The sequence below is a fragment of the Acomys minous genome (assembly GCF_964271855.1).
Source record: "Acomys minous genome assembly, chromosome: 16".
Lineage (NCBI taxonomy): Eukaryota > Metazoa > Chordata > Mammalia > Rodentia > Muridae > Acomys > Acomys minous.
In genome coordinates, this window is record NC_140498.1 from 2,658,862 (window position 1) to 2,677,623 (window position 18,762).

At 54.6% G+C, this 18,762-nt stretch overlaps 4 protein-coding genes across 5 annotated transcripts; 3 read left to right on the top strand and 1 right to left on the bottom strand.

The window, feature by feature from the left end:
* The first annotated feature begins 904 nt into the window (after window positions 1-904).
* EIF4A1 (eukaryotic translation initiation factor 4A1) lies at window positions 905-6,740 on the top strand. Its single transcript, XM_084762347.1, has 11 exons — window positions 905-1,036; window positions 2,294-2,342; window positions 2,521-2,653; window positions 3,158-3,297; window positions 4,462-4,630; window positions 4,952-5,061; window positions 5,144-5,287; window positions 5,362-5,499; window positions 5,592-5,681; window positions 5,904-5,983; window positions 6,076-6,740. The coding sequence occupies exons 1-11, from the start codon at window positions 1,014-1,016 to the stop codon at window positions 6,218-6,220; spliced, it is 1,221 nt and encodes a 406-aa protein (XP_084618473.1). The 5' UTR covers window positions 905-1,013; the 3' UTR covers window positions 6,221-6,740.
* Window positions 6,741-6,873: 133 nt separating this feature from the next.
* Window positions 6,874-9,456, top strand: CD68 (CD68 molecule). Its single transcript, XM_084762348.1, has 6 exons — window positions 6,874-7,376; window positions 7,460-7,896; window positions 8,028-8,147; window positions 8,275-8,353; window positions 8,463-8,633; window positions 9,056-9,456. The coding sequence occupies exons 1-6, from the start codon at window positions 7,331-7,333 to the stop codon at window positions 9,187-9,189; spliced, it is 987 nt and encodes a 328-aa protein (XP_084618474.1). The 5' UTR covers window positions 6,874-7,330; the 3' UTR covers window positions 9,190-9,456.
* Window positions 9,457-10,872: 1,416 nt separating this feature from the next.
* MPDU1 (mannose-P-dolichol utilization defect 1) lies at window positions 10,873-15,820 on the top strand. 2 transcript variants are annotated; one of them, XM_084762352.1, is made up of 7 exons: window positions 10,873-11,144; window positions 13,878-13,943; window positions 14,056-14,188; window positions 14,586-14,671; window positions 14,768-14,886; window positions 15,021-15,131; window positions 15,215-15,820. In XM_084762352.1, the coding sequence occupies exons 1-7, from the start codon at window positions 11,042-11,044 to the stop codon at window positions 15,335-15,337; spliced, it is 741 nt and encodes a 246-aa protein (XP_084618478.1). In that variant the 5' UTR covers window positions 10,873-11,041; the 3' UTR covers window positions 15,338-15,820. The 2 variants fall into 2 exon arrangements, with proteins under 2 accessions (XP_084618478.1, XP_084618479.1); XM_084762353.1 differs by lacking the exons at window positions 10,873-11,144; window positions 13,878-13,943 and having other exon boundaries at window positions 14,550-14,671.
* Window positions 15,807-18,672, bottom strand: SOX15 (SRY-box transcription factor 15). The gene is made up of 2 exons (XM_084762356.1): window positions 16,544-18,672; window positions 15,807-16,084 (listed from the first exon to the last, which is right to left on the bottom strand). The coding sequence occupies exons 1-2, from the start codon at window positions 17,065-17,067 to the stop codon at window positions 15,916-15,918; spliced, it is 693 nt and encodes a 230-aa protein (XP_084618482.1). The 5' UTR covers window positions 17,068-18,672; the 3' UTR covers window positions 15,807-15,915.
* Between the last annotated feature and the right edge of the window lie 90 nt (window positions 18,673-18,762).

The following is an 18,762-nucleotide window of genomic DNA, read 5'->3' on the forward strand; positions in this document are numbered from 1 at the left end:
CATCCATTCCTCCTTCCGTGTTCCGGGGGCAGGAAAACAGTGTGGGGTGGTGGGCGGGCAAAGGGACTACTGCCTGCCAGATCTTCAGACTTTTTTTTATATATAAATATATATAAAAATGCCACGGTCCTGCTCTGGTCAATAAAGGATCCTTTGAAGATACATAAGTAGTGGTTTTCCTTGAGAGGCCTTAATACAGCAGCTGGTGCTGTTAGCTGCCCCTTTCAGGTCTTGAGATCTTAGAAATCAGCTTTCTATCTACGCCAACGCTTCCTCCTACAATCAAACCGTACACGACAGGGGAGCGGAGGCGGGAATGAAGCCTCAAAATAAGCAAGCCTGAGAGAAGCTGGGGACAGACATAAAAGGAACCAGTGATGGAGTGGGACCAGACCCTGGCAGCTTACCTCCCTAGGGCTCCCTGTAGCCCAGAAATGGGTTCCATCCCTTAGTTTCCTCCAGTCGAGGAAACTTCCTGTCCTCTGAGATAGCTCTGCGGTTTGGTCATTCCTGCTACACTGTGAACACACCAATCTTTTCTGAACGGAAGAATTAATAAACGCGTGGACTGTAGAAACCAGTAGGACAGAAGTAAAGGGAAGTGGTAGTCCCGAGTGCCCGGAAGTCCCCTGAGGCCGCGGCCTCACCCCCGTCGCTTGATAGGACGCGCTGAACCACATGACTGAGGCTCGATCGCCTCCGCACGTGTAAAGGTGCTGGGCTCCAAAATGGCTGCCCGGCCGCGAGGCCCGACGTCTTCACGTCACTTCCGTGCGGGCGAGAAGGGCGGGCGCTTCACCCAATGAGGCTGCGGGGCGGGCGCCGACTTTGATAGGCACTCACGCTACCCAATAGGGCGTGCGAGCTGAAGCGCCTACAAAGTAACGTCACGTCGGGTTGCAGCGCGCCGGCAGGCGGGGCAGAGGCAGCCAAGCCAATGCGATGGCTGGGGCGGGGTCGGGCGCTCTATAAGTCGTCGATAGGCGGGCACTCCGCCCTAGATTCTAAGGATCATGTCTGCGAGTCAGGATTCTCGGTAAGAAAGGCATTTGCAGCAGACTGTGGCTACTTACCCCTCCGCTCCCTTCCGAGGGCCCCGCCGGGGGGGAGTTGAGAGGCCCCGTCGCCCCGAACCTCCCAGGTTGCGGGGGAACCGAACCGGGAGGAGGAGCCGCTCGCGGGGGGACGGGGAGGCTCCCACGGCCGACGCTGCCACCGGCGCGGAGACGGGGACGGGCAGCCTGGCGAGGGCGCGAGGCTCCGCGAGGCCTCGGCTCGGGCACTGGGCGGCGGGGCGAGGGCGCGACCTAGCGTGGGAAGCAGGAGCGGCGGCTGCGCGGCCCGGGGCCGGCGGGTCTGGCCGCCTCCCCGCGTCGGGCAGGGCGCGCGAGGGTTCCGGAGCATTCCGGCGCTACCACCCGCGGCAGGCAGGGGTGCCGGGGTCTCCCGACGGGCCCCGCGCCGCGCCCGGAGTGTGGGTCGGGGAGAGAGAAGCCGGCCGTTCAGGGTGCTGGTTTTCTTGACGGCCAGGACTGAGCCTAAGCCGGAGGAGCGGCCGCGTGAGGCACCGGGAGCCCACCCGGCGCCGGGCGGGCGGGTCCATTTTGCCGCACAAGCCGGGCAATTGGCAAACTGCGGATGGGCAGGTCCACTTGGCTTCGGGGGTGAGCGGCCTGAGGTATGGGAGGGCGACGCCATTTCTCGACGGGGGCGGGCGGGTTGTGGATTGTTCTGGCGGGGGAGACGCCGCCGAGCGGCGGAGCGAATGAGCACATGGCCGCTTGAGAGGCTCCCCTCCCCCAGCCTGCCTCGCTTGTCTGTGTTGTGCAATCTCCCCCTTTTGCTAGCGCGGCTGGGGCTCATTGTGCGCGAGGCCGCCACCGCCCGCGGCCTCCCACATCCGGGTACTGGGAACGGGAGGGGGGGCGGCCGGAGGGAGTGGGGGAGGGCGCGGGCGGCATGACGTGGGGGGAAGGGGACGGGCCCACCCTCGGAACTTGGAGATGGAGGGCGGGACTTCCGGTGGCCTTGGTGCGCCGGAGGGAGGTGCACACGCTTTGATCCTCCAGACCCAGAACATGTGGACCTGGCAGCGAAGGCCACGTCTCGGCGTCGTGTGTGTGTGGGGGGGGGCGCCCCTGCCCTTTTACCACCCCTGATCTTAAAGGAAGATCCGCTCTAAAGTGCCTCTTGATTGTACTTTGGGAACAAATGGGAATCTGATCGGGAATGGGCTGGTTGCTTCTTTGCTCTTGTCAAGGCAGGAAGCCAATCTAATGTTTTGAACCAACAGATCCAGAGACAATGGCCCCGATGGGATGGAGCCTGAAGGAGTCATCGAGGTGAGACCGTCGCTACCCTGTCTGTTGTGTTTGGGTTGAACAGGCACCTCCTTAGAGTGACAGTGACCTCAGACATCCAGATTGTGGCTGACCTGGAGGGTGGAGTGGTTGGGAAGCTTTAGTGTAAACACCTTACTAATGTTACTACCTCCCTGGCTAACTTGTTTGCATCCTACAGAGTAACTGGAATGAGATTGTGGACAGCTTCGATGACATGAATCTCTCCGAATCCCTCCTCCGTGGTATCTATGCCTATGGTTTTGAGAAGCCCTCTGCCATCCAGCAGCGAGCTATTCTTCCTTGTATCAAGGGTAAGACTGCTCTCAGGAGAAATTTTGGGACTGCCCTGGGGTGGAGTGGTGGGCCTTGCAGCCAGAAGGAAACTATTTATCTTGGCCTTTAGTTTCTGCTGCTGCTACCTTGGACGCAGGGGTTGGTGTCTCCAGTTCACAGGTTTTCTTTGTACTGCTTTGGGTCTAGCCTAATTAGTGTGAGTTCATAATGTTCTGGTACCCTGGACTTTGTCACAATATTATGGTTTGTGAGGCCCCTAACACTTTGTTTACAACCTTGTTTGTTGGCCTTATGGTGACTGCAGCCTGCTCCTTTAATCCCAACACTTGGAATTCAGAGGTGGGTGGTTCTTGTAAGTTCAAGTCTACAGAATCCAGGACAGCCAGGGCTACACAGAAATCCTGTCACAAAAGAAGTCAATTCAATCTAGTTTCTTTACTAATACCATGAAGTAAGGTCCAAATGCTGTGTGAGCCGATGGGGTTCGCCATTGCCCCGTCTGACTCTTGGTCTGGTTGTAGGTTATGATGTGATTGCTCAGGCCCAGTCTGGCACTGGGAAGACGGCTACGTTTGCCATATCAATCCTGCAGCAGATCGAGTTAGATCTGAAGGCTACTCAGGCTCTGGTTCTGGCACCCACTCGTGAATTGGCACAGCAGGTAAGAGTGCTTTCCACCCCACTTTCTAAATCACTGGTGTAAGAATTACAGAGCGTGCTGGTGTTGTGGCGTATACCTGTAGTCCTTGCACTCTGGCAGGCAGATTGCTGTGATCATCCTCGAGGCCAGCCTGGTCTACAGAGTGAGGCCAGGACTGCACAGAGACGAGACCCTGTCCTGAAAAAGGACAATTGTTAGGTCAGGTGCCCATTCTCAGATGCCATTGAGTCTTGTCATGGCTTTTAGAACTGTTGGGATTTATTGGCCTGATTATCAGCAACTTTTCTACCAGCAAAACCACTTCCTTTATCTGTTGCTGAACCAAATGGGAAGGGAAGTCTGTTGCTGGATTCCAGTTGAGCAGGGCTGGCTGTCTCATGAAGAAACCCCTGGCAATGGGCAAAGAGACACCTTGGTGGTGGTGTTGTTCTTATATCAGCCAGGGGCAGAGCAGACGGCAGTCCTTTGTTCATCCTAGCTTGATGCCTGCCTTGGTGGCCAAAGCTGTTTCATGCCTAGGGCACATAAGATCTCAATGCTAGTTAACATCCTAACTAGTGATTGTTGTGAAGCAAGTGCTGGTGTGGGACAATGTAAGTGATAAATTAGAAAATTCACAGGTTCAAGAGTCCTGTATAGCTGTGTCATCAATTTTGGGTTTTGTTTGCCTATGGCCTGGGGGCATAGTTCAGTGGAACACTTAGCTAGCATGCATGAAGTCTTGGTACTGTGGCAGAGATGTAATAAGTAAACCTACATTGTGGGCATATTACTATGCTCCTGTACTGTGAACCCATGGGTCCAGGAGGCAGGATAGACCCAACACTGCCGTGTGTGTGTGTGTGTGTGTGTGTGTGTGTGTGTGTGTGTGTGTGTGTTTTGAAAGGATTAAGTAGCCGGGTGTGGTGGCACACGCCTTTAATCCCAGCACTCAGAGGCAGGTGGATGGATTGCTGTGAGTTTGAGGCCAGCCTGGTCTACAAAGTGAGTCCAGGAGAGCCAAGGCTACACAAAGAAGCCTTGTCTCAAAAAACCCAAGACCCCAAAAAAGAAATGATTAAGTAGACCTCTGGTGCCTGGTAAAGGGTAGAATACTTTTAGTTTGTGCTATGGGGACAAGAGCTGCCTGGCACAGCCCAAGCTGATGTAGATGTCTATTTTCAGATACAAAAGGTCGTGATGGCGTTAGGAGACTACATGGGTGCCTCCTGTCATGCCTGCATTGGGGGAACCAATGTGCGTGCTGAGGTGCAGAAGCTGCAGATGGAAGCTCCTCATATCATCGTGGGCACCCCCGGCCGGGTGTTTGATATGCTTAACCGGAGATACTTGTGTAAGCACTGCTTCTCCACTTGCTGCTTACTTTGCCAAGCTGTCTTTCCTTGGGATGTTGATTTTTCCCTTGCTTGGAATTGAGTTGCTCTGTGATGAACCCCATGCGTGTCATCTGAGCCCAGCTCCCCTGCTGCCTTAACCCCAGGGAGTGTTCTACTTACCAGGGCTGTTGTCTGGCCTGGCAGGGAGGCTTTGGGCAAAGGATCAGTCCATGTATTCTGAGAGCAGACTGTCTGCCTCAAGCCTGCCCTCTCTTACTCAGATTTAAATGTTTCACATTTCCCTGATTGTGTGGCGGCATTTTTTTTCTGCCTTCTAGCCCCTAAATACATCAAGATGTTTGTGCTGGATGAAGCCGATGAAATGTTAAGCCGTGGGTTCAAGGACCAGATCTATGATATATTTCAGAAGCTTAACAGTAACACACAGGTAAGTAGTGTTGATAGGAACCTGGCATGGGTTGTGGTGTGGGGAGTGCACACCACTCACGCTGATGCACTTTCCCCACTAGGTAGTTTTGTTGTCTGCTACAATGCCTTCTGACGTCCTTGAGGTGACCAAGAAGTTCATGAGAGACCCCATTCGGATTCTCGTCAAGAAGGAAGAGTTGACCCTGGAGGGTATCCGGCAGTTCTACATCAATGTGGAGCGAGAGGTGGGGCGCAGTGCAGGCGGCGGGCCTGGCAGTGAGTGCCGGGTAGCCCCTGACTGCTGTTTCCGGATCTCCAGGAGTGGAAGCTCGATACGCTGTGTGACTTGTATGAGACCCTGACTATCACCCAGGCGGTGATCTTCATCAATACCAGAAGGAAGGTGGACTGGCTGACGGAGAAGATGCACGCCCGGGATTTCACTGTTTCGGCCATGGTGAGCCTTTGCAGTCTTGTTAGTAGGTCTGTGTGCGTGCGCACGCTCGCACTTGGGTCACCAGCAGCCTTGCTTACATCCTTGTTCTCTAGCATGGAGATATGGACCAAAAGGAACGAGATGTGATCATGAGGGAGTTCCGGTCTGGTTCCAGCAGAGTATTGATTACCACTGACCTGTTGGTGAGTAGACGCTGTTCAGGGAGAAGAGCGAGTCCAAGGTGATTCCCTCTCCAAGGGGCTGGCTGTGCCCTTTCCAGGAACGTAGCAGCTTGGAAGAAAACTGGGCATGCCCAAGTCTCTGCTGAACAAGGATACTTGTTTCCTTGGCCTGCCTTTGGCTGCCTACACGAGCCTAGCCAGCCAGGGTAGAGTACCCTCTAATGGCTACCTCTCTTGACCCAGGCCAGAGGCATTGATGTGCAGCAGGTCTCCCTAGTCATCAATTACGACCTTCCCACCAACAGGGAAAACTACATCCACAGGTAAACAAAGGTCTGCGCTGCCTCCTCACGTTCCCTGTGCCGAGACCCTGCCCTCACCCCTTTCTAATAATACATTCCTCTTTCTTCTTCAGAATTGGCCGAGGTGGTCGGTTTGGCCGTAAGGGTGTGGCTATTAACATGGTGACAGAAGAAGACAAGAGGACTCTTCGAGACATTGAGACTTTCTACAACACCTCCATTGAAGAGATGCCCCTCAATGTTGCTGACCTCATTTGAGGGGCTGTTCTGCTACCTGGCCCGAGCCAGAGTTCAGTCCTTGGGGGCTGAGGAACAGCTTGAGGGGGGAGGGACGGGAGCCAAGGGATGGACATCTTGGTTTTTTTTTGTTTGTTTTTTGTTTTTTTTTCCTCTCTCTTTGAATAAATGTCACTTTTTGAGGCAAAAAGAAGGAACCGTGAACATTTTAGACACCCTTTTCTTTGGGGTAGGCTCTGCCCCAGGCGCCGTCTCCTTCCCCCCAAAACACTAATCCATTTCCCTAACCTAGTCACCTGATTCTGAAGGCTTTCCTACCCCAGCCAAGTCTCCAATAGTGAGTCTAGGGGCTAAATGTCTGGCCTCCTTTGCTGGACCAAATCTACAGGGAGAACCCTTGAGCGAGGTGGTCCAGGGAGTTGCCCCCAGGTGAGGGGAACAGGGGAAAGAAAATGGTGGCCATTTTTACATTGTTTTGTATAGTATTTATTGATTCAGGAAACAAACACAAAATTCTGAATAAAATGACTTGGAAACTGCCTGTTTGGGCTTCGTGTTTCTTCCCCTCCACCTGCTGCGTGTAGGTCAGCTGCCCCTGACTAGCTGAGGTCGCTGTGGTGCCTCCTGCTGAGAAATGCCAGTCTAATTTGGTACTGACAGTGTAATGTGAAGGGTCACAGGCAGTCACAGGTTTCCAGCTTTGAGGAAGTGATGGGAGAGTCATGGGGCAGGGAGCAAGTGAAACCTGGCACGCACCAGCTTACCCAGATGGGCTGGAATTTGGTGGTGGGCACGTGTGATTTTTGGCCAATGAGAAGGGCTTCCCATTTCTTTGCTTTTCCTGTAAACTCCCAAGTAGAGCAAGTTAGGCAAGTCAACGGCCTCATCCTCACCTGCTAACTAGGGCTTTGTTACCTCCCACTCAAAAGGCCACTGCCAATCAGCGTCATCGTGAAAACCAATGACTAAAGGCTAGAGCTGAGTCGTCCCCTAACCCTAACCTTGAGTCAGCTTTGGGGAGGGATTGTCTTAAGGAAGTTAGACTTTCATTTCCTCTTCCAACTGAATGCAGAGGGGACTGGGTTGCGGAAGGAGCTGTTGCTGCCCAGCTGGACTGTGCGCAGCTCTGCCATGAGGCTCCCTGTGTGGTGTCTGATCTTGCTGGGGCTGCTCGGAGGTAAGGAGATCTGGGAGATGGGGCAGAGGGAGCTCCTGGGCAGGAACTTGCACCTGGGTTGCCAACCAATCTCTTGCTGGAAGCCCAAGGAACAGCGAAAGACTGCCCTAAAAAAAAAGCCGCTACTCTGCTGCCATCCTTCACGGTGACACCTACAGCAACAGCAAGCCCTACGACCAGCCACAGGCTCACCACCAGTCCCGCCAACGGCACAGTTCATCCCACAAGTAATAGTACTGCTACCAGCTCTGGACACACAACTACCCCCACGCACAACCCTGCCACCACCAGCAGCCATGGGAACGCCACAGTTTATCCCACCGAGAACGGCACTGCTACCAGTCCAAGGTTCTCCACCAGCGGCCCTCATCCTGGACCACCTCCACCCTCTCCAAGTCCTAGTCCTGGCTCCAAGGGGGCTCTTGGAAACTACACATGGGCTAATGATTCCCAGCCATGTGTTCAGCTCCAAGCCCAAATTCAGATTCGAATCCTGTACCCAACCCAGGGTGGAGGAAAGGTAAAGCACGGGGCTTGAAGGGCACAAGAGGCAAGTCGGGTGGCTCAGGAAGAGGAGGGACAGAAGAGTGTAAAAACCACTGGATGGTTGATCCGTCCATCTCAGACCCACGATGCTTTTCACTTCCGCAGACCTGGGGCATCTCTGTATTGAATCCCAACAAAACCAAGGTCCAGGGGGGCTGCGACAAGGCCAATCCCCACTTGCCTCTCTCATTTCCTTACGGACAGCTCACCTTTGGATTCAAGCAGGTACACGCTTGATTTGTCTTTCTCCTTGCTTTCCTGTACTGCATACCTACACTCCTTGAGCCTCCCTCCTTGCTCTGTGGACATGGATGCCACCACCACAGTCCTGAGCCTTTCTGTTCATCTCAAGGACCTGCAGCAGAGCCCAGGTGTAGTCTACCTCAACTACATGGCAGTGGAATACAATGTGTCCTTCCCGCAGGCAGCGCGTGAGTAACCTTCTCTTGACATCACCCCACCTGGTGTCTAGGTTGCAGTGTGGGGGAGGGGTGGCGTAGGCGTCCTCCTGGATTGACCCTTCATTCCTAACTTCTCCAGAGTGGACCTTCTCGGCTCAGAACCCATCTCTTCGGTTGCTCCACGCGCCCCTGGGCCGGAGCTTCTGCTGCAGGAACTCAAGCATAGCTCTTTCCCCAGCTGTCCGCGTCGACATGCTCTCCCTGCGGCTGCAGGCTGCTCAGCTGCCTGACACAGGGCGCTTCGGGCCATGTAAGCCCCACCCAACCTCTCTCTTCCTGGAAGTCTCCTGCCACAACTACATTGGAACCTCTCCCCTCCTGCCCTCCTGCCCGCTTTCTTTCCTTGCCACCCCCCCCCCAAACCAGGGTTTCTCTGTATAGCCAAAGTGTGTCCTGGACTCACTTTGTAGGCCAGGCTGGCCTCGAACTCACAGCGATCCGCCTGCCTCTGCCTCCTGAGTGCTGGGCTTAAAGGCGTGCACCACCACGCCCGGCTCCCACAGCTCTTTCTAAACTTCAGCCTCCTCTACCAAAATGCCTACTTCCCCTTTACTCACGGCTCTAAACTATGGGGTTGAAGTCTCCCACCTTCCATCACCCCTTTTTCCTTCCATCCCCCCCTCCATCCCATCCACCTCTGCAGCAGCTCCTAATGGCCCGTTGTCCCCCCAGGTTTCTCTTGCCCTGGTGACCAGTCCCTCTTGCTGCCTCTCATCATTGGCCTGGTCCTCCTCGGTCTCCTCACCTTGGTGCTCCTCGCCTTCTGCATTTCCAGGAGACGACAACCGGCCTACCAGCCCCTTTGAGCATGCGCTCTCGCCCACTCTGTGGGTCACCAAGAAGCGTCTTCACTTCAACATGCAACTGACTCAACAAAGTTGTCTTCCTTCCCTGTCTTTAAGAACAAAGTTGGAGATTTTATAACTGGGGGGGGGGGGGCGGCGGCGCACGGGGCGTAGTTAATAACCATGAATGGGCCCCACTCCCTTGCTCAGGAAGAGGACTGAAACTTAAGACATAGTCCTTGGCTTCCCTTGTCCTGCCAGGATTAAAAGCCACGGGTTTTTTTGTCATGTGCTTTCCTATGGTTGAGTCACCAAGAGACAGCTGGCAAAAAGGGATGAAAATACCAGAGTGACCAAATGCCCTCATGGGTACATCCCTCCATGGCCAGCACAACTGCTGGTGAACTCCCTCCTCCCTTCTGGGCCCAATGGCTGCCTATTCCCTTAACATAAGGGCCCAGTCTCCCCTGACCCCTGTGTACAGCTAGAGGTACAACACACAAATTCTGGCAGCTGTGTGTGAGACTCTTCCTCCACGTGGCCAGGTGTGCTCTGACCTCTCTGAAGGTTGTGCTCCCAGGAACAGCTTCAGCCCCACCCTTTTTTCTTTTTTGGTTTTTCGAGACATGGGTTTCTGTTTTAGCCCTGGCTGTCCTGGAACCGGCTCCAAACATACCCTTGAAACCTGGTGTTCCCAGGAGGGGGAGTGGTGCCTCCTGCAAGGCAGCCCAGGTCCAGATAATAAAAAGGGATTTCAGCCGGGCATGGTGCGCACACCTTTAATCCCAGCGCTCGGGAGGCAGAGGCAGGCGGATCGCTGTGAGTTCGAGGCCAGCCTGGTCTACAAAGTGAGTCTAGGACAGCCAAGGCTACACAGAGAAACCCTGTCTCGAAAAACCTAAAAAAAAATAAATAAATAAAATCTGTTTATACTTGGGGCATGGTGCAACGGGTGGGAGCCAAGGATGGGTGCCCTTCTAGTTGTAAGAGCCCCTAAAGTTACAGAAATCAAGGCACATGAGGCAGCACCCCTGCCCAGCACCTGTCCTCAGGAACGAGGTTGGGGCGGGGATACAACTCCGGCGCACATCTACCAGCGCTTCACCGAGCGGAGGGATGCAGCGTGGCCTCTCTTCGCCTGACCCTCAGGGCCCTTTCCCAGACAGATAGTGGGGACTTTTGCCACCGCCCTTTGGGGGTCCCGCCTAGACACAGCAGAGGCTGCGATCTCTGCGTACCCCGTGCTGACTCAGGGTCTGTTCTCCTGAAGCTGAGCTCCCTCCTTTCCACCTCACTGTCATCTTCTAACACCTGGACAAACTGAGGAGGAAGAAGCAGGGAACTAGCAGGGATGCCCAGAACGGCCTCTTTTCCCGGCGCCATTCCCTCTGGAGAAATCAAGGGCGGGGGGCAAAAAAAAAAAAAAAAAGAAAAGAAAGAGAAAGAGAGCCGTAGCGCCCTCACTAGCGCCATTTTGAAGACTAACTCCATACTCTTCTCCTTTACAACTTCAAACAATATAAAAGTAGGCCGAGAGAAGACAAGATGGCGCAGACGCAGGAGGGACAGAGGAAGGGGGGGAGGGGCGGGCCGTGCCGTCAGGGCTGATAGCGCGAACAAAAGCGCGGAGGCCCTAACTGCGCAGGCGCAGAGCCCTGACGCGCCGGAAACTTAGAACGCCAAGGCGCGTACGCAACCCAGGTCCGCGAAGGAGGGAGCGCCTGCCTGAGGTCACTGAAGCCGGCGAGGGTGGCGTAAGAAAGGGCGGTGCAGCCGGGCCCCGAGGGCGACCGAGGCGGAGTGTGCAGACCGCGCACGCGCGGCGCGGGTCAATGGCCGGCCTACCCAGCCTGGCGGAAGCTGCTTTTCCAACATGGCCGGTGAGGTAGACGGACCGCTTAAAGGGCTGCTGGTGCCGCTTCTTTTACCTGAGCAATGCTACGATCAGCTTTTCATCCGGTGGGACTTGCTCCATGGTGAGTTTTATTCATCCTTCAAGGCCTAGTTCGAGCAGGTGCCCAGTGTCACGCGAAGGCGGAAGGCGCTTCTGAACAGGGCGGAAGTGTTTTAGGCCCTGCATAGGGAAGGTGCCATATTTGGGTACGAAGGGGAGTAGCCCGAAAAGATAGCTAAATCTGTGTTTTACAGTACGGGATGTCCGTACTCCAACCCCATCCCTTTCTAGGCTGGGGACCTCAGGCGTGCGAGCCAACCATCCTGCCAACCAAGCTCCTGGAAAACTCATTTTATAAAATAAAACTAAAAACCCAGCCAGGCGAGGAGACCTGGCTTGGGGCCTTTCACCCCAGGTACAGAGGCGGACTGATCCTGTTTTGTTTGTTTGCATTTTGAGACAGGGTTTCTCTGTGTAACAGCCCTGGCCTCGAGTTGTAGACCAGGCTGGCCTTGAACTCAGAGATCCCACCTGCCTCTGCCTCCGTGGAATGGTGGGATTAAAGGTGTGCACCCCCATACCCGGCACTTCCATCGCCCGTAGCACAGGCTGCCCTTAAACTGGCAGTCCTCCTGCCCCAGCCAGCAGAGTGCTGAGAGTCCAGGGAGGAACTGTCTCACCCCACTGCCTTCCTGTCTTTCTTTACAAGGCAGCGTCATGGCCAAGAGTTACATCAGATACCCGAGCCTTTGCTAAGCTTTCTACCTCTACTCAGGTGCACCCCAGAGAACTCTGTTCTAGTGAATTTTGGCTTGTAATAGTCAGGCTCCTTGCTGGGCCAAATTCCGTCCAGGTCAAAGATTCAGTGATTGAGCAATCTCCTAAACAGTGTGCCGCTCGCCTTTAATCCTAAATCCTAGCGCTTGGGAGGCAGAGGCGGGAGGGTCTCTGAATCCAAGGACAGCCTGGTCTACAGGGTGAATCTAAGACAGTCAGGACTACATAGAGAAAACCCAAAATAATAAATAAGTAAGATAAATCATAGAGATACTAGATAAACAGGGATAAAGGCCTTGGAAGAGTAGGGTTTGCCCCTGCGTATGGGCCAGGAACAGCCACATGGTTCAAGAATGTATGGTATTGGGGCTGGAGAGATGGCTCAGTGGTTAAGAGGCCGCCTGCTCTTCCAGAGGTCCTCAGTTCAATTCCCAGCAACCACATGGTGGCTCAAAAACCCATCCATAATGTGATCTGATGCCCTCTTCTGCAGATAAAGCACTCATATACAATAAATAAATCTTAAAAAAAAAAAAAAGAATGTATGGTATTGAACTCAGATCCTTTGTAAGAGCAGTAGGTGCTCTTAACCACTAAGCCATGTCTTAAATTTTTTTGTTGTGTGTATCTCCTTATGTATGCTCAGGTCATCAGACTTGGCAGCAGAGACATCTTGCTGGCCCAATAATTTTTTTGAGACAGGGTTTCTCTGTGTAGCCTTGGCTGTCCTGGAACTCTCTTTGTAGACCAGGCTGGCCTCGAACTCACAAAGATCCACCTGCCTCTGCCTCCCTATGTGCTGGGATAAAAGGTGTGCGCCACCACGCCCAGCAAGATTTTATTTTTGTTTTATGTGCATTAGTATTCTGCCTGTTGTATGTGTGAGAGGGTGGGGCCTCTTAGAGCTGGAGCTCTGGGGTAGTTGTGAACTCTGTGGGTGCTGGAAGTTGAACCCAGGTCCTGGAAGAGCAGTCAGTGCTCTTAACTGCTGAGCCTTGGCTGTCTTAAGACTTACTCTGTAAACCAGAGTGGCCTTAAACTCACAGAGATCCACCTGCCTCCGCCTCCCAAGTGCTGGGATTAAAGGCGTGCGCCACCACTGTCACCACGCCTGGCTTGGCAATGGTTTTTAAATATTTGAGACAAGGTTTCACTAAGTAAGCAATCCTAGCTGACCTTGAACACAGAGATTAAATGAGATTTAAAGGCATGTACCACAGCACAGAGCCCTAATGGCTTCTTTTTTTTTTTTTTTAAAGATGTATTTATTATTATGTATACAGTGCTCTGCCTGCATGTACACCTGCAGGCCAGAAGAGGGCATCGGATCACATTATATGAGCCACCATGTGGTTACTGGGAATTGAACTCAGGACCTTCGGAAGGGCAGTCAGTGCTCTTAACCTCTGAGCCATCTCTCCAGCCCCCCTTAATGACTTTTCTAAGACATTTTCTGCGGGGGACATGGTAGCGCACAGCTTTAATTCCAGCACTCTGGAGGCAGAGGCAGGCAGATCTCTTGTGAGTTCAAGGACAGCCAAAGGTACACAGAGAAAACCTGTCTTAGAACACACACCCCCAAATGTGTATGGGGCCTGGGTTAAACAGGGATAAAAGTTAGCTCTTTGGGTACTCAGGCATTGCTCCAGTGTTCCCTGACCCTCTTCTCAGTACTGGAGGGCCTATTTCAAATTGTCTCCTTCCAAAGACAAACCCACACTCCATCCCGGACCACCTGGGTGTTCCTGACTCTTATGCAGGGCCCACCTACACTATTTAGATGTGTGCCTCTCGGAGGGGGAGGCTGGGTAGGAGGGAGGCAGTCATGGAGAAGCTGTTTTGGCATCACACCTAGTCTGAATGTAAGATGTAGCAGGAAGGATGTCTTTCCCATCATCCCCACTGTCCCCCAAAACAGACACTTTCTGGTGTGGTGCTCATGTTCAGGGTGAGGGGAGAGGGAGTAGCTCCTAAGAGCACTTCAAACGCTCACCTGGCTTCCAGAGGCCTCTTTACTTACTCTTCTCTCTCTTCTCAGTTCCCTGCCTCAAGATTCTCCTCAGCAAAGGCCTTGGGCTGGGCATCGTGGCTGGGTCGCTTCTGGGTATGTACAGCTCCTCCTCCTTTCTGTCAGAGTAAAGGTGTGGGTGTGAGAGGCTCATGCCAAGGGCTGTGGGAGGCGTGCATCTCCCTCAGCCATGTCGTTCTTCCCACAGTGAAGCTGCCCCAGATATTTAAAATCTTGGGAGCCAAGAGTGCAGAAGGCCTGAGTCTCCAGTCAGTCCTGCTGGAGCTGGTGGCGCTGACCGGAACTGTGGTCTACAGCATCACCAACAGCTTCCCCTTCAGGTGAGGGGCCGCTCTTCACCCCCAGGGCCAAATGCCCACAATTCTTTTTATTATTATTATTATTATTTATTTATTTGGGGGAGGGGGCAGTGTCAGAGAGCAACTTGTAGGCCTTGGTTCTTTCCGATGTGTGGGTCCCGGGGCTGAGCTCAGGTGGCCAGGCCTAGAGGCAAGCACCTTTGCCTGCTGAGCTACTTCACCAGCCCCAGGGCCCACAACTCTAAAGGTTACGAATGCTTCAGCCTTTCTAGAAGTTTAGTCACTGGTGGAAGTGGGGGTGAAGTGAGCCAGGCAGGTGGGGGCTGGTCAGAGCGCTAACCCTGGTGGATGGGCCACGGAGGCTTTCCTTGCCTCTTTCCAGGCCCGCCTTTCTTCCTCCCAACTCTTGACCCTGCAGCTCTTGGGGCGAAGCTCTGTTCCTGACACTCCAGACAATTACCATCTGCTTCCTGGTGATGCACTACAGAGGCGAGACCGTGAAAGGTGCTGGGGGCTTGCCGGAGAGCAGGCTTTGGATCCTGGGGACCTTGTTGGGGACTCAGGGCACTCAAGAGGGCTCCTTGTCTCCCTGACCTGCAGGCGTTGCTTTCCTGGCCTGCTATGCGATGGTCCTGCTGGCGCTGCTTTCCCCACTCACTCCTCTGGCTGTGGTCACCCTGCTCCAGGCCTCCAACGTGCCTGCCGTGGTGGTGGGGAAGGTGGGTACTCGGAAGCGGAAGATGTGTGGCAGTGCAGAGACGGGGTGAACCTCCAACACGGAATGAGGCAGTCAGTGATGGGAACACGGGGAAGGTTCCGATGACAGAACCAAAAGCATGGCTTTCTCCTCTAGTTGCTCCAGGCAGCCACCAACTACCACAATGGGCACACGGGCCAGCTTTCAGCCATCACAGTGTTTATGCTGTTTGGGGGCTCCTTGGCCCGAATCTTCACGTCTGTTCAGGTAGGTGCGCCCTCTGCCCTCTAGGGGGCACCAAATCCTCATTCTCAGCTGCTCCATCTAGCTACTGTGCTCTCTCCTAACAGGAAACTGGAGACCCCCTCATGGCTGGGGTCTTTGTGGTGTCTTCTCTCTGCAATGGGCTCATTGCGGCCCAGGTCGTCTTCTACTGGAATGCACAGCCTCCCCACAAACAGAAAAGGCAGTAGCAGAGCTGAGCCAGCAGCTGGGACCATGCCCACCATCCCCTCCACCTCAGGGTCCTCCCGCTGACCCCATCTCCTGGTGCAACTTAATCTGCATTCCCCTGTACCTGCAGCCTCCTGAGCCAGGCTTGGGGACACAGTAAAGCTCCAAGTCCTGTGTCCACTCACTTCGCCGCTGGCCGCCCCTCCTTTCTAAGCAGCCCCTTGCTCGTTGGAGCAGATGCCTCACTGTGTGCACTCACCTTCTGGACCAAGGACAGAGCCTGGACAGCTGTGCTGGGGAGTCCTGGCTGGGTGGGAAGGTCTATTGGACCCCAGTTCTGGAGGGGGGGGGGGGAGTGACTCAGATCAGAGCCTGGGGCAGGTGGGGAGGTTCCTGCTGTGGCAGGTCCCTGCGGAAGGGTGTGGAGAAGGTTCTGGTTGTGCTGTAGTGAGAGAGTACGGATGGGACAATAAAGACTCAGAGGCGGGCTTTAATGTACAAAATTATGTTTAGTATGGTTTTATGCACTCTGGTTCCTTGTAGGCCCCTGAACTGAAAAGGGCTGGGTCTGTGGAGTGGGCCTGGGTGTCCTTGCCAGTTAAAGGTGGGTTACAGGCATGGGGGCACCAGCCAGGGGAGCACTGTATGGGGTGCGAGTGCCAGGGGGTAAGTAGGGCGGCAAAGAGGGCATCAGCTCCCGCTGGAGCCTGGGGTCACTCTGAGGGAGGGTGCACGGTGAGGGGGGTTCCGGGCGACAATGGGAGGAGCTGTAAAGAGAAACATGGAGTTTGGAGGTTACTCTTCTGGGTTGGAGGGATTGAGCAGTGTCCCCAGTTCCCAATGGGGGACTGGTCTGACCAGTTTGCAGCAGACAGGGTTAGAGCTTGCTGCTCAGCCAGCTAACCATGCTGGGTACAACAGGCACGGAACAAGACCCTAGGATGGCTTAAAGAGCAAATAGTTCTGTTGGGACACGCTCAGGAGCCCGTTTGCGTGCTGCTGAACGGCTGTTTGCCTTTTGGGGCAGCAGGCCAGGAAGGAGCAACAGGATGGGCTCGGCCTCTCCTTGCCCCGGGGGCTGGGAGAGGAAGCTGGGTCACACAAGGGCCAGCTGCGAGGGGGAAAGCAAAAGGTAGAGCACATTAGGCTGGCCTCCACTCCCACCCAGCCTTCAGGAGGGGGGAGGCAGGGAGACACACCACACAGGACATAATTTAGGTACTCACGCATAACTTCCAGGCAGGTAGACTGTCGAATAGTTGGGGGGCTGGTATCCAAAGCCTCTGCTCCCTTGGGTGGCTGTGTACCCCCAATGGGGGCCACCACAGGCCGCGCCACCTCGTCTCTGGCTGAAGTGGACAGACCCGGGGCCCGAGTTCTTGCTCTTGCGCCGGGGCCGGTACTTGTAGTCGGGGTGGTCGCGCAGGTGGCGAGCCCTCAGGCGCTTGGCCTCCTCCACGAAGGGTCGCTTTTCTTCATCGCTGAGCTGCTTCCACTGCGCGCCCAGGCGCTTCGAGATCTCGGAGTTGTGCATCTTGGGGTTCTGCTGCGCCATCTGGCGGCGCTGAACAGAACTCCACACCATGAAGGCGTTCATAGGCCTCTTCACCTTCTCTAGGGGAAGCCCCCCAGAAGATGATCCAGGGCCCCCGGCCACCCCCTGCTCCTGAGGTCCCAAGGGCAAAGAGGCTGTGGGAACCGGAGGCTCCAGGCTCCAAGTCTCGGCTTGTGAGGAGCCGGGCAGCGCCATGGTCGGGAGTAAAACCTCTGAGAGGGCGTCTTGAATGCCCTCCTCTCAGGGTGAAGACTAGACTCTGAATATTTGGGTACTTAAGTACCTTCCGAGTCTTTGAAATCAACCTTTGCTCCCAGGGATCGGTTCACCTCTCGAAGGCTGAATGCAGAATCCTCGTCTGGCACCCCAATCCTGGAGAGGTAGTGTTCTCTCAAGTCTACCGACTGCCAGTCCCTCAGCAGGACAGGGTGGTCCTGGAGGCTAGAACGTGGGCTCTGTGTGGCTTCCTGGTCTCCCAAGTTCCCACAGCGACCATGAGCGCGCCCAGGTGCTCCAAACCTTCCTCACCTGTGCTCAGCCGCCAAAAAGCTTTTCCTGCCTGGCTCCTCCCCCCACTCCCAGGTGTCCTGTTCTTCCCGGCCCAGACACCGCCCCTGGGGCACCACGCCCCCTCTCCACCCAATGGCCCCAGTGGCTACAAATGTCTCAATTCTCAAGTACCAGTAATTTAAAGCAAAACCCTTCCCACAACCACAGGATCAAGCTTAGGCATTCAATGCCCTCAGGATCACCAAAACTGGGAAGATTTAGGAAGATCTACTTAGTCCCATTTCCGGTTGCTCCTCAAACCCCTGACCTGCCCCAGGGCTAGAAAACCCCAAAGGTCGGTCATTTCTGTTTTCTGAGTCATTGCAGCAGGTGCCTGCGCAAATGAGAACACTCGAGGCAATTCCAGCTCTGAGATTTCCCCGCTGCCACGGTTATGGCAGGTTTCATCTCTACACCTAAACCAGGAGGGAGCCAAAGGACTCTGAACCTGGAGATACATGCTTAAAAAAAAAAAAAAGAAAGAAAGAAAAGAAACCTTAGCCAGGCGGCGGTGGCGCACGCCTTTAATCCCAGCACTCTGGAGGCAAAAGCAGGCAGATCGCTGTGAGTTCAAGGCCAGCCTGGTCTACAGAGCGAGTCCAGGACAGCCAAGGCTACACAGAAAAACCCTGTCTCAAAAAAATCAAACCAGCCCGGGCAGTGGGGCACACACCTTTAATCCCAGCACTTGGGAGGCATTATTTTACTTCTACTTATTTTTCTGACACAGGGTTTTTGTAGACCAGTCCGGCCTGGAACTCAAAGAGATCTGCCTGCCTCTGTCTCCCAAATGCTTGAGATTAAAGGCGTGCACCACCACTGCCCAGCTGATACCATTTTAAGGTCACGGCTTAGAGAAGGCATTCTGGTTACCCTCTTAAGAAGGATCACCTGCAACCCTCAGTGTGCAGTCCTGTCCAACCCAAGTCTGGAGCTTCCTGTCTGCTGGTCACCTCTTTACCCTGAACCCTGACGTCAGTGATGTGGGTTCTGGAGCCAGAGCGACACCAGGTCACAGATACAAGCTGACCCTCCTGGGTTCTATAGGCCATGGTGAAGCAGCCCTGTTTTCCCCTCTGCTGAAGGAAGGCCCAGCCTGTGCCCCAGGCCCCAGATAATCCGATTAAACAGCCTGCTCAGACTCTTCAGCTCCTTGGCAGGAAGAGCTTCAAGCGGTCTGACCTAGCCTCCTGTGACTCAGGGCTTAGGAGTGGCCCAACTACCAAGCAACCAAGGGGAGGGAAGACAGCGCAAGGCCTGCAGCAGTCCTCTGGACCAGAGGAGCACCTGGGCATGGAGAACTAAGTGTGCCCGCAACCCCAGGGTACCATCCCCTGACAG

Bases quoted from the DNA above. Each gene is read 5' to 3' on its own strand.
- CD68 (XM_084762348.1), top strand. From the start codon at position 7,331: ATGAGGCTCCCTGTGTGGTGTCTGATCTTGCTGGGGCTGCTCGGAG. The intron at 7,377-7,459 runs GTAAGGAGATCT...TCTTGCTGGAAG, and splicing joins CTTGCTGGGGCTGCTCGGAG to CCCAAGGAACAGCGAAAGAC. The intron at 7,897-8,027 runs GTAAAGCACGGG...TCACTTCCGCAG, and splicing joins CAACCCAGGGTGGAGGAAAG to ACCTGGGGCATCTCTGTATT.
- MPDU1 (XM_084762352.1), top strand. From the start codon at position 11,042: ATGGCCGGTGAGGTAGACGGACCGCTTAAAGGGCTGCTGGTGCCGCTT. The intron at 14,189-14,585 runs GTGAGGGGCCGC...TTGACCCTGCAG, and splicing joins ACCAACAGCTTCCCCTTCAG to CTCTTGGGGCGAAGCTCTGT. The intron at 14,672-14,767 runs GTGCTGGGGGCT...CCTGACCTGCAG, and splicing joins CAGAGGCGAGACCGTGAAAG to GCGTTGCTTTCCTGGCCTGC.
- EIF4A1 (XM_084762347.1), top strand. From the start codon at position 1,014: ATGTCTGCGAGTCAGGATTCTCG. The intron at 5,682-5,903 runs GTGAGTAGACGC...CTCTTGACCCAG, and splicing joins TGATTACCACTGACCTGTTG to GCCAGAGGCATTGATGTGCA. The intron at 5,984-6,075 runs GTAAACAAAGGT...TTTCTTCTTCAG, and splicing joins AGGGAAAACTACATCCACAG to AATTGGCCGAGGTGGTCGGT.
- SOX15 (XM_084762356.1), bottom strand. From the start codon at position 17,067: ATGGCGCTGCCCGGCTCCTCACAAGCCGAGACTTGGAGCCTGGAGCCT. The intron at 16,085-16,543 runs GTGAGTACCTAA...TTCTCTTTACAG, and splicing joins TACCTGCCTGGAAGTTATGC to CTCCTCCCATTGTCGCCCGG.